Consider the following 14132-nt stretch of genomic DNA (forward strand, 5'->3'; position numbering starts at 1 on the left):
AGATTAAATTTCCTTTCTTGCATTCCATTTTTCATTGTTATCATATAGATTAGTTTTCTTCTTCATTTGCATTCATATTTGGATCTTTGAATCTCTTGTTTCATGGAGTACTTGCATGGGCAAAAACTAGGTCAAACTGAGGGCCTTTATTACAAACCCTTTCACTCCATAAATAAAGAGCTATGAGCTGTCATTCGAGACCTCATTCTTGAGCAATCTTGGATATAATGACTCATAGAAATGTGCCCACATTTTAGGCATACATTATATAGTTTTTTGAGGCCAGCAATTTGGGTACCAACTTTTGCACTCTAAACAAGGCTGATTTCTTTACAGTTTTATCTATAAACTTACAAACTTACATTGAAAATGGTAACTTGTTCAAACTTTAATCAAAATCTAGCCTTCAAAAAGAAATTTGAAGGGCAAAAACATGGCACACTCAAATAAGACCAAAAGTGTCGAAGACAAATGCAAATAGTTTGTTAATGCAATTGATGGATTATTTTTTTCATTCCAAATTTCCAAGTGAAATGAGAATTGCAATTTCCCCATTTTCAGCCCCGGTTTACATAGTGGAAATAATTTGATTGATTAAATTCAGTTGTTCAAATTTGCTTTTTTGTAGCAACTTGCATTTGACTAATCATGTTTTTAAGATAAACATCTTATTGACTTTCCTTGGGGCCAAAAGTGAAATAGTATAAAGTCCTTTTTTTAAAATTGAAAGGAATGGTATTTAAAAAGTGATTTTATAATTATGTAATGGCTATAAAGGAGGTTAAGAAAAAGAAACAAGACATTCAAAAGAGTGATGATTTTTTTTGCAAGATGTGTGCGCATGGCTAGATTTTTTTGGTAAGACAAGAACCCCTATGGGTCAAAACCCAATATGCTGAAGAGGACGAAAACCCTTTGACTACAACAAAGCGTTCCATCCAAGTACCAATGGTGAACTGAAGATTTTTAAATGGCAACAGAAATCCTTGTTTCATTGTGAGTAATTCTATTCAAGGATCACCTTTGGTACCGAATGCAATCAGTTTGAAGATTGCACCATTGGAAATCTGTCCAAGTATTTGACTTTTGATGTTCTCAGATTGTAAGTTGTTCCTAGCCACATAAGAAGATCGCACAGGTTGGAAAATGGTATGGATTAAATCTTGATAATACAGTTGAATTTGGTATAAAGCTACCAATATTGAGATAAATTAAAGTTTGGCTTGTATGGTGGTTCATTTTTTTGAGTCAAGTGGAAACTAAAAAATGTTGCCAGAAGCTCTACCGCCAAACTTGCTAATATCTTACAATTAAAAGAGAGCGTTGAAATTCTTAAAATCAGCTTATTGAATATCAAAAGGGGAGTGAGACATTGCTTTAAGTAGTAACCTGGGATTGTAGACTGTGCTAAGTGGGAAATTGACTTAAATTGAAGGCAACATCTGACTTTGAAGGAGTTTGAATTTTACTTGTACTCTACTAAGCTATCCTCTAGCTTTCCAATATATCTTATCATCAAGTTTGAACTAAGCTCTACAAACAATCATTGGGCCTTTTAAATGAGTCTCCTCATCCATTTAGAATTACTTTCATCCTGCTGCCAGCTCATTAAATTAAGGTTCGGGAAGTCACTGAATGTAAAAGAGAACTATATAATTAGCAATGTAAAAAGTAAGCCATAGTTTGGAACTCAAACACAAAAGGTGAGTTTTGAAGAGTCCTATCAATGGATGGAAAACTCTCACTTGGCAAAAACTTGCCCAACACCAAAAAAGAAACTTGGGAAAAATTCGGCCAGTTTTTTAAAAAACTTAGGGAAAACTCGAGAACCTAAATAACCACTTAAATTTAATTAAAAATACAAAATTTTGCAAAATTCAATGAAAAGATGCATCCAATGAGTTAATTAATGAAAACACAAAAGAAACAAGCACAGTTTAGATATATATAAATGCAAAGTGCGTACAAGATCACATTCTCATGCCAAATATTGATGGCGAGAAAAAAAATACTAAATAGTTTCTATAAAACTAGAAGTAAATACATCATTGCAGTTAGTTTCTGTAAAACTCTAAATAAATAAATCATAGTAAATATTTTCTATAAAGCTAGATGTATTTGAAGTAAATACACCATGGCAAAATAGTTCGAGAGTGAGTTTGAGCAATTTTGGCCTGCTGGAAAGTAATGCTTGCTTTGGGTGTGAGCAAGTGGTTGAGCTAAGTTTGTTAGGACTCGGGAATATAGAATTGAAACCCAGTGATTTGTGAGAAAATGAGTTAAGACTCATTAGAAAATTCTTGTTTCAACTTCAATTTGACCTCAAATAGCCAAGAAAGATTCTGGGAGATAACATTGTTGAAGGCATGCGGAATCCTGAAATATATCTAAGCCTAGAATGTTTTGAAAACCCCAAAAATCTAGAATCTACATTTTAGCTCCAATGAAGTTGAAACCTGTCTCAAACATCTTGACAATATTTATACAAATATAACTTAAAGTATAAGATGATGCAACTTATCCTTAAATGTTATATTTGTATAAATCCTCTTACCCCTGAACTGAAAAATGACTAAATCCCAAGGTTGCACGGAGATGGGGGTACTTTAGGTACTTAGGGTACTGGTACTAGTACGGCTATTTTTCATAATAGGGGATGGGGATACTTGGTTATAAAAGTTAATTTTTAATTATACTTTTATATTCATATAAAATCTAAAATTATGAGTCATGAAAAGTTTTTTTAAAACAAGAGCAGTGATAAAGTTTGCTAATGTAATGTATTGTTTTCAGTTTCAGATTGATGTATGTTTGTAATAATAATATATGATAACTATTTAGATGCATAACAAAGAAGGCAGACTTTAAACATGAACAAAAAGATCATAAATCACATGACAATGACATACTGCAAATGATAAACTTCTGACTTGAACAGTGATAAAGTTTATTGTTAATCAATATTGTATCAAAGTTTCAAACTGATTAGGTATTGAATTAAGCTTGATAAGCAACAAGCTGATACGCAAACAAAAAACCGAAAAAATAATCAGAAATCTTAATCAACGTCCTTAGCTATGATGCTCTCCACCGAGTACCCAATACTTGGGTACGTGGGTACGAGTACCAGGGGTGTGGATACGAGTACCCATGCAACCTTGATAAATCCTCATGCAAATAGAAAATGAACTTCAAAAATTAAGTTTTCTTGCTTTTAGACACTGAAAGAAATGCTGGTGGGAGTTTTTACTAAACACGCCATTTTTTTGGCAGCACCCCTGATCCTACGAGTTTTTCACAAAAAATCTCAGTGATCAAACAGCGAGTTTTCCATCTATGATCCTATCAAAAGTAAGACAGCATAAAGCTGCTGCTAGCTTTGTGCAGGTTAGAAAAGCATCATGCGAAAGAGTGTAACAAAGAGTTCTAACATTGATAGGATTCTACATCAAAGCTGCCTTTTTGTGTACATATGACAAAATAAAGAATAGCACCCAGGCACATGGGTCGGTAAAAAAGCAATGCTGGTTGGAACGAAAAAAGTATCTTGTTGAAGTTAATTGGACTCTACACATAAATTGACCTACCTTTTGTTTTCAGGAGAGCTTCACACTATTACATGCCATTTGATCATAAATATCTTCTAAGACATACTAGTTATTGCAGGCAGAAATCTCTAGTGACCAACTCTTACTATATAAATTTCAGATTTTGTCATGTCCCCTCTTTAATATGACTAGCAAAGTTATGTGAGTTAACCTATCATGGGGGTCTCGTAGGCTAGCAGTTGTGAATAGAAACTCATACAAGATATTCAGTGACCAAGCTTGACTTTACAGGCAATTGGGAGTCATTTCAATGTAGTTCCTTGATTTTAGGGGGTATCCCTACATTTTAGGAGGATGTAGCAATTTCCAGATGTGAGGTTCCACAGGACCCTTTCATGGTTTCAATTTTAGGATGACAGGGTGTGTTCCCTAGTTTCTAGGAGCATCCCTAGACTATAGGGAAGGGACTGCCAGTTGACCCATCTCATCCAATATCAATCACAGACAGGTGACATGGTCAGTTTCACATTTATTTGGTTGGAATATTTTAATATATTTAAGTATTTCCTAAGTTAGCATTTAAATAATTTATAATAGCGTTATTTATATAATCATTTCGGATTAATAAGGGGAATATGGCTTCGTTTGGTCAGATGTGCCCTTGTGTTATAACTCATTGGAAAGGTCTTGAATTATTATAAACTACTTTCACTATCCGGGGACTTTTTGCCGCTTTGAGTTATGACATTTTAATAAAGTAATATTTTTCCTATAGCCTAGATGTCTTTATTTGGGAAAATGTTATTTTATTATAAAGTGCAAAGTGTAATTCTCATTTAGGGTTTGATTTGCACTTGGGAAGAGTTATAAGGAGATGAAGACCTAATTGTTCATTATCTTTTGACATTTGAAGCTTATGATATTTGGAATTGCTCTGGGAGAACAATTTTGTGGCTTGGGACAAAACCCTCAAGTCTAGATTGTTGGGACGCAAACCTCAACAAGTCTTTGGGTATTTGAATTCTTAGATATTGGTAACAGTGAGATCAAAGGAGCAATCGGTTTCTTCCTAGACAACTTTGCATTTTTTGGAGACCCATTTTCAGCTAGACAGTCATTATTTGCAGCTGAGGCATCAATATTTGAGGCAGCAATCAACATTGGCAGTCTTTCTATTTGAATGCAGAAATCTGATTATTATTCTTGGAACAGTTTGAGGCATTTCCAGATTGTCAAGTATTTTCAATAATGAATATTATTTATTATATGTAGTTCAGATTTGTTTGTTAGTTATCTTTTATTTTTGCATATATTTTCAAAAATCCAAAAACAATTGAAAAAACAGCAAGAAAACAAAAAATTCAGAATTGAGCAAAGTCTTCCAGAGATGCCAAACGCTAGCCAAAGACTCAAATTGTAAAACAAACAACAATTTTCAAGACCTCTGGTATTGGGGATCTTTCAATGGTATCAGAACTTACATCCTACCAACCTGTAGGGTTTGTGAGAAATTGTCACAACAAATTTTAGAAAAAGTCTTCATAATTCATTTCAACATCTGGGTACTGGGTAAAAAGTTTTGATAATTCATTTTGGCCTCTGGGTATTGGTTAAAAAGTTTTGATAATTCATTTTGGCATCTAGGCATTGGCTAAAAAGTTTTGATAATTCATTTTGTCGTCTGGGTGCTGGCTAGAAAGTTTTGATAATTCATTTCGGCATCTGGGTATTGGCTAGAAAGCTTTGATAATACTGGCTAGAAAATTTTGATAATGCATTCGGCATCTGGATACTAGCTAGAAAGTTTTGATAATTCATTTCAGCATCTAGGTACTAGATCAAAAGTTTGGATAATTCATATTAGCATCTGGGTAGTCACTTGTTAGTGGATTGAATACGTGTTATATGCATCCGAGGAGAGCAGACTTATACAGGTATTACACTCGTTGGAGAGCTCAGAACAATTTGGAAATTGATATAGAATAGGAACCCACTATGGTAGATGAACAAAGAGGTGTCAGAAAAAACCAGCAGATGGAGGAAGCGAGGGAGATGATGCATACTCTCATCACTACACAACCCAGAATAGTTCAGACCTTGGAAAGGTTACAAGGTACCTTGGAATGGATGGAGTTGGATAGATAGAGAGGCAAGCATGAGAGACAGGGGTGTAGAAAATCAGTTTCAGTTGCAGGAAGTCAGCATAGTCATAGATCCTACACATCATTTGGGAGCTACCTACCTTCATTCCAACAAACAGGCACGCCCTCGTACACCAGTTAGGGATAGACCCCTACTTTTGCAGTTTGTATTGAGTGAGCAACCAACACAAGTAGAGCCACCCAAGGTGGGATTCCAAGATACAGTTATGGTAGCCCCGGATGAGTGGAGAGCCCTACCTCCAGAGGTTAGCGATGCTTTTCCTCTTCCCCAATATTGTGCACAGCAGAAAGATGTTGGTAGGTTTAGAAGAGACAAGGGCCATACGCCACAGCAAAACAATGACCTCAATAGAGCTACTGAGAAGATCACATTGGCTACATATGATGGTACTAGTGTTATGAGTGCACGAGCTTGGGTGCACAAGCTGGACATATATCTATCTTTGAGGTCCATGCCTGAGCGTGATGCTATTCAGTTTGCGGTCTTGCATTTAGACGGGGTTGTCTACGACTGGTGGCACCATGGATTGGTCACCCAAGATCATACCATGGTTCACTCCTATGCAGAGTTCACTGAGCGTCTCATTACCTAATTTGACTGTAAGGACACAGAACTCTATTATAGGAAGTTGGCACATCTTAGATAGACTGGACATGCGAAGGCATTTGTTAATGAGTTCCAGCGTATTGCAACTATTGTACCTAATATGTCTAAAAGGCATAGGGTGATGTTATTTATTGAGGGACTACAGGATAGGCTTAATGGATTGGTGTGTGATTTCAAGCCGATTACTCTTAAGGACACCATTGATGTGACATTGAGATTGGACACCACCCCTACCTTATCAGACAGATAAGAAAGCCATTTAGGCATTCTCAGCTTCCACGGAAGGCCAACACTTCCCAGGGTAGACGTGGACCATCACCTTGACCTCCTAGGATGAACCAAGAGATGAGGAATGATTTGAGAAGGAGAAAGCTATGCTTCTCTTGTAAGGAGCCATGGGAGCCTAGACACCATTGCCTTGGTAAAGGCAAAGTTCATTTGATTGAGGTGACATCCGACATGGGAGATGAGGAGATTACTGACACTGATACTGAGAATAGTCTGGAGGAGATTGAGCAGGAGCATCCGCAGTTGGAGTCAAACACTTCTGAGCCCTTGGCGTCAATTAAGGTGACTATGGCTACTCTATCCAATTATCCTAGATTTCACGCGTTTCATTTGAAAAGAACACTTTAGGGCCAACGGATTACGAGTTTGGTAGACACAAGCGCCACGCACAATTTTATTGATCAAAAATTAGTGGTAAGCATGGCTTGCAGTATGAGGTGTTTGTTGGCTTATGGGTGAAGGTTGCAGATGGCGTAGTATTGGGTTGTACTAGTAAGATTCCTCAACTTAGCATTCAGATGGGGATTATACCTTGACAGATGGTTTCTATGTACTCCCACTGGATGATTATGACATGGTTTTGGGCATGCAGTGGTTACAGGGTATTTGATGGTACATTATTAACCACCACCATATGCAGTTAGAGTTCCTTTCTGAAGGGAATAAGACTATCTTGAGAGCAACATCAAATGGTGGACCTAGGGAGGTGTCTTCTCGCTAGATGGAGACTATCATTAGACATGATAACGTGATTTGGGCTACACATTGTTATGTGAAGATCAAGACACCTACACCTCAGGATGGCAAGGCATTTCATGTTGATATACAGTCAGTGATGGATCGGCATGGTCGAGTGTGATATACCCTCGGGTGTACCTCCTGATAGAGGATTTGAGCATGGGAAAGAGATGGAGGATGGAGTTAAGCCAGTAATCACCACTCCATATAATCATCCTAGAGCATACGAGGATGAGATTGAGAAGATCATTCATGAGTTGTTAGACATGGGGTTCATTCGCTCTACTTCTAGTCGAGTACTGTTATCATACTATGCACCACATGTCCATTGATATGTCTCCTTTTAGAGCTCTTTATGGCTACGATGCATTATCTTTTTTTGATTTGGCGTTGAGTAACAGCAGAGTTCCTTTGGCACAAGATTGGTTACAGGAGAACTAGGATATCATGAGTTCTCTCAGGGAGAGCTTACAACATGCTTGGAATCAGCGGACAATGTACACCGATCAGCATAGGACCGAAAGGGTATTTGATATGGATGACATGGATTTCCTAAGCTTACAGCCCTACCAACAGCGCACCCTTAAAGAGGGGGGGGAGCTGAGAAGCTCAAACCTCATGTTTACGGACCTTACCGAGTTCTTAAGCAAGTTGGAGTGGTTGCTTATGAGGTTGAGTTACCACCTAATAGTAGGATTCATAATGTGTTCCATGCATCATGCCTGAAGAAGGCACTAGGGCAGCATATTATAGCATCACTTAATTTACCTCCCTTGGATGAGGACAGTAAGTTGACTTTGGTTCCTAGAGAGATTTTTTAGGTGAGGAAACGACGGCTAAGAAGCAGGGTGATTTCGGAGTATTTGGTACGCTGGAGAGGTCTACCCATAAAAGATACCACTTGGGAGGGTGAATCCATTTTGTAGCACCCAACATTGCAGTTGCTTGTGGCAAGCATCTCCGAGAAGGGAGGACTGTCATGTCCCCTCTTTAATCTAATTAACAGAGTTATGTGAGTTAGCCTATCATGGGGGTCTCGTAGGCTAGCAGTTGTGGATAGACTCATATAGGATATTCAGTGGTCGAGCTTGACTTTACAGGCAATTGAGAGCCAGTTGGGTGTAGTTCCTTGATTTTAGGGGGTATCCCTACATTTTAGGAGGATGTGACAGTTTCTAGATGTGAGGTTCCACGAGACCATTCCATGGTTTCAGTTTCAAGATGACAGAGTGTGTTCCCTAGTTTCTAGGAGCATCCCTAGATTATAGGGAAGGGACTACCAATTGACCCATCTCATCCAATATCAGTCACAGACAGGTGACATGGTCAATTTCACATTTATTTGGTTGGTTGGGGCTTTCAGAGGCAAAATGGGGAATATTTTAATATATTTAAATATTTCCTAACTTAGCATTTAAATAATTTATAATAAGGCTATTTATATAGTCATTTTGGAGTAATAAGGGGAATATGGCTTCGTTTGGTCAAATGTGCGCTTGTGTTATAGCTCGTTGGAAAGGTCTTGAATTATTATAAACTATTTTTAATATCCGAGGACTTTTTGGCGCTTTGAGTTATGACATTTTAATAAAGTAATGTTTTTCCTATAGCCCGGATGCCTTTATTTGGGAAGATGTTATTTTATTATAAAGGGCAGATTGTAATTCTCATTTAGGGTTCGATTTGCACTTGGGAGGAGCTATAAGGACATGAAGACCTAACTATTCATTATCTTTTGACATTTGAAGCTTATGATATTTGGAATTGATCTGGGAGAGTGATTTTGTGGCTTGGGACGAAACCCTCAAGTCTGGATTGTTGGGACGCAAACCTCAACAAGTCTTTGGGTGATTGAATTCTGAGATATTGGTAATAGTGAGATCAGAGGAGCAATAGATCTCTTCCTCAACAACTTTGCATTAGTGGGAGACCCATTTTCAGCTGGGTGGCCATTATTTGCAGCTGAGGAATTGGTATTTGAGGCAGCAATCAACATTGGCAGTCTTTCTACTTGAATGCAGAAATTTGATTATTATTCCTAGTATGGTTTGAGGCATTTCCAGATTGTCAAGTATTTTCAATAATGAATGTTGTGTTTATTATATGCAGTTCAGATTTGTTTGTTAATTATCTTTTATTTTGCATATTTTCTCCAAAAATCAAAAACAATTGAAAAACCAGCAAGATAACAAAAAATTCAGAATTGAGCAAAGTCTTCCAGAGATGCCAAACGCTAGCCAAAGAGTCAAATTGTGAAACAAACAACAATTTCCAAGACCTCCGGTATTGGGGATCTTTCAGATTTGCCTACTTTCAATATATGCATACACTTATAACAGCAAACTGGTTAGAAATTTTCTTTGCTCCTGTGCATTTATGTTTGTCTGACCAGTACAGTTATTAATGTAATCTTACAGCAGTAGCAACAAACAACAGTGAATTCTAAAATGAGTCTTCTGCAGAAATCCATTTATCACTGTACAAACAAACATTTTATGTGCTTGGTGAATGCTTAAGATGATATTGGTTTCCATTTCTTTAAGAGTATTTTTGGCAAACATCTGTAAGTAAACAAATCAGCTTGGAGATACAGTGGAGGTTATGGCTTTACCATTAAAGCTCAAGCACAAATACATTTACCATTAACAAATGCTCAAACATCGTGTGCTAGGTGTATTCCTTGCCTTGTAATCATTTCCAATATATATGAGGTAAAACATTAATGACTGCTTACTGTGATAACCTTGAAATGACTATAAAACACACATCAAAACCCATGAAATAATTAAAAAGCTAAAAGCTAACAAATTCACTCATAGATGGAAAGAGTTCAATTGCCAGAATTATCAGAAAAAAATTATTATGAGAAATTTGGAGCATAAGATCTTTAATGAAATGCATAAACAATAGCATTAGCTAGAGACACTATACCCACATTGCACGATAGTTAAATTGAGAATTATTAATCTATATCTTCGATTCCTTGTATTTATTGTCATTTTTCAGTTCAAATGATCGATAATAATGGTGAAAAAATGAAGCTGATTTGATAACAGCCAACAAAAATTATGAACAGTGAGTCCTCACACCTCAAAACTTCACACAGTTTGTATGACCATAAATTTCTAACTATATAAACCAGTTCTAATTTATCTTAAAACCAAAAAAAGAAATAAAACTACAATAGTTTCTAAAATGGTAATTAAAATAATGATGAGTGCAAAAACCTTATATGCAACATAGTGCTCAGTAAGGTTAACGAGCCTCAGTGAACAAGAAACTTGCTTCTTCAGCTCAACTGCCAATATGAATCATAAAGTCACGTGTCAGAGAACAGATAAAATTAAGCACATCTAAATAGAATATGCAAAATGAAGGACGAGGAAACAAACACACAAAGACTATGATAGAGTTTTTTATTTGAGAAAATCTAAATGCTTGAACTGTAATGAGTACATCCAATGTCTTCTTCATCCTGCACGGTTCTAACTGCTCACTTCTTTCTAATCCAAACCCCAGATAAGAAACCAACTGGATACATTCTCATATCTCTGTTATATGATCAAGAAGCATCAACAATGAAATGCCCTACAAACACTCAAGTCATAAAGAATAACATAGTCACCATAAGAGGGACCTAAGGTATGGGGATTAAGACAGCATGTTGCAATGAGTTGTAGGAGTACATGGATAGAGGAAACACAAAATTACATTTAAATATAGTCACTGAGAGATGTGTATAAAGGTATTGAGTCTTCATCCTTTAACCCGTGATTGCTAAGGAGAGTATCAACAAGCCAATATATCAGGCAGTCAATTCTTATGGATTGAGACTAACGGAAGCAAGAAATCTGAATTATTTGCTAAAACAAAGATTAGATGAAGTAAAAAGGCTCAATTATGTAGAATTTTGATGCTTTTTTCAAAGAATATTGTCATGAGCGTCATTTTATATTTTGCTAATACTTGTAGGTCTAATTTGTTTTTTAATCCAATTGTCAGCTTAAGTTAGCACATTAGCAAATAAGTTACTAACAGTTCCCAACTGTGATGATCTAGCGGACAATTGTTGGCCCTTTAAGTAGGATATATCCTTAGTTTACATGTGATCCTCCCTGAACTACATTCTATGTAATTGACTTGAAAACTACATAGTTAGCAACGTCATAATTTGACTTGTGAAAAATGTCTCTTACCTATCTACTGATGAGCTAAAGGGGCTCTATAGTGAATGCTCCATCAAGCACAACACTTGCTGAAGGTTTTGCTAATGCGCTGACATCAGTGTTACCCAAGGACACGTCCCGGTCTAATTTGCCTCATCCCAATACGGGGGGGCATTTCAGAGACTCGGGGATGGCCAAGGGATGTCCCTCCAATCCCCCATCTCGGAAATTCTAAACCCAAGTGGGGATACCCCAAAAACTTGCAGACGGATGGTAGTTTCAAGGCTGGTTGAGGACGCAGAAGCGGTCCCCCAACTGTTGTAGGGACACTCATCACTCCCCAAATTTAATGACAAAGAGTCAAAAAAAAATTAAATGCATTTTATTTTGGCTTATCGCGGGTCAATTTGTAGACCCCACCTCCATATTTGCCCTAAAAAGCCAAAACCATGGCTTATAGTTGCATCTTCTCAATTATTTTTACATTGATAAAAAAGTTTAAATTTTTAACATCTACTCTCTCATTGACAACAGCAGGAAGGGTCTTTTGGAGTTTTTTTTATCATCTTAGGAAGCAAGGGCTTGGAAGGGGTAAGTTTAATCATCATTCCATGCTTGCATTTTTCATTGCTTGCATTTTGCATTTTGTTTTTAAAGTTTAAGCTTAAAATAGTCTGGTTTTTCTTTACATTGTTTTAGTTCAACTTCTTTCTTCAATTTCAAAAAAATATAAAAACCAAAATGAGCAGCAGTGAGAGTAGTGGTAGTGAGGATGAATATGGGGGTGGTCAAACTCAAAGTCATAGTGTTGAAGCTAGTAGCGGATAGCAACAACCTGATATATTTAAGTGCCCTTCAAAAATCTTGAACAAATATGCAAAGGGCCCTTTCAACAAACAAGAAAAGCTTGTTCTCCAATATGTTACAGATAGGGATCAAAAGAAAAAAAATGCAGGAGAGGCTAAGGTGTGGAATTATCATGTTTGTCAAGGTGATTTTAGGTGCAGCTATACAAGGGCTAAGTCTAACTTTTTGGGTATTGCATATTAAGGGGTTATAGCTTGTCCAAATTTAACTAAAGGGAGAATAGAGTGTCATAGGTTGCACATCGAGGCCAACATGCCAAAACCAAGTTCAACAAGTCCAACACCAACTTTATCAAGTGCACAATCATCTAGGTCATTGTCAACCACTATTGGTGCAGTCCTATTGACACGAGGGGAAGAGGAAGGTGAGTGATGGTGACAAGGAAAAGTTGAAAGCATGTTTAATGCACAAGCACAGGAAGCTACAGAGTCATCTATTGCTAGATTGTTTTTTTCTAATGCTATCCCATTTCATGTAGCTCGTTCCTCTTATTTCAAACAAATGATGAAACATGCAGCCGCTATGAATCCTTCATTCATATACCCTAGTGATCATAAAGCTATGAACTACCCTGCTAGACAAAGATTACTACAATATTAATGTGTTGTTGGAGGATATGAGATGGAAATGGGTTAGGACAGGCTGCTATATTATGATGGATGGGTGGGATTGATGTTAGACATTGGTCACTCATCAATATAATTGTCACCTTCTCTACTGATTCTTATTTTCTGAAATCCTTAATTTTTCAGGGAAGCATAAGGATGCAGAGTTTCAATTCATCATTTTGAAAGATATCATAGAGGAGACTGGGCTCACTAATCTTGTACAAATGATCATAGATTTGGGGGGGGCATGGCATGGGAGAGATATACCATAGTTGAAGGTGCTTTCTAGTCACCTCCTTCAACAATTTCCTAGTTCCTCTACCATAGAGAAGAACTGGTCTACATATGGCTTTATCCAGTCCCTCAAGAGGAATAAACTTACCTCTATACAAATGGAGAAACTAGTGGTGGTGCATAGTGCCCTTCGACTTCAGGATCATCAAACTCCAAAGTATAAGCAGACTCCAACATTATGGTGGGATATTGATCCTAAAGATGTAGCCCAGATTGATGAGGAGGAAACACCACCAAAATCGCTTGGGATTCCATTAGATGAGGATGCATTTAGTGTGGACCATGACTTTAGATGACTCTAATTCTAATGCAGTGTTGACTAAATTAGAGCAAGAGTAGCGATGTGCTTTTTTTATGTATTTTGATTTTTATATTGAACATGAAACTATACAACGACACTTAGCATTTAGGCATTTTAGTTTTGTATGTTAAACTTATTGACATATTTTTTGTTATCACATGTATAGATGATAGTGACAATGAATTCTAATTTCCAAACTATGAATGTCTATTGAGTATTGAAACAATGAAATGTTGTAAGCTTGTATGTTAAGGTTCTATGATGTTTAAATAGTATGCTTTATCTACATATTCATATGAATCTCATGTCTATTTACAAATTTCTCTATATTTTTTAGAATTTCCCTATATTATACAGTCATCCTCTTTGTCATTCTCTTGCCACCAACCTTCGCCCAAAGCCACCAACACCTTCTCACCTTCTCACGTGGGTTCTCCCAAATTAACTTCCTCCATCACATAATCATCAGGCGCAACGTCCGCTATGCTTGTCATAGGAGGAGGTACTGCAACCTATGTTTTTCATTTGTTGGTATCATCTTGCATTACATAGG

General features: G+C 36.9%; 1 protein-coding gene across 1 annotated transcript in view; it reads right to left on the reverse strand.

Moving 5' to 3' along the window:
* LOC149538658 (vesicle-associated protein 1-2-like) overlaps positions 1-14132 on the reverse strand; it is a 182141-nt gene that overhangs the window by 127618 nt on the left and 40391 nt on the right. The window contains exon 2 of the mRNA XM_089799987.1: positions 10571-10641. Within this exon, the coding sequence (XP_089656113.1) occupies positions 10571-10641 (71 nt within the window). The remainder of the gene's footprint in view (positions 1-10570; positions 10642-14132) is intronic.

This window comes from Cupressus sempervirens, chromosome 9 (genome assembly GCF_028749045.1).
Source record: "Cupressus sempervirens isolate cs-2001-9-10 chromosome 9, ASM2874904v1, whole genome shotgun sequence".
Taxonomy (NCBI): Eukaryota; Viridiplantae; Streptophyta; class Pinopsida; order Cupressales; family Cupressaceae; genus Cupressus; species Cupressus sempervirens.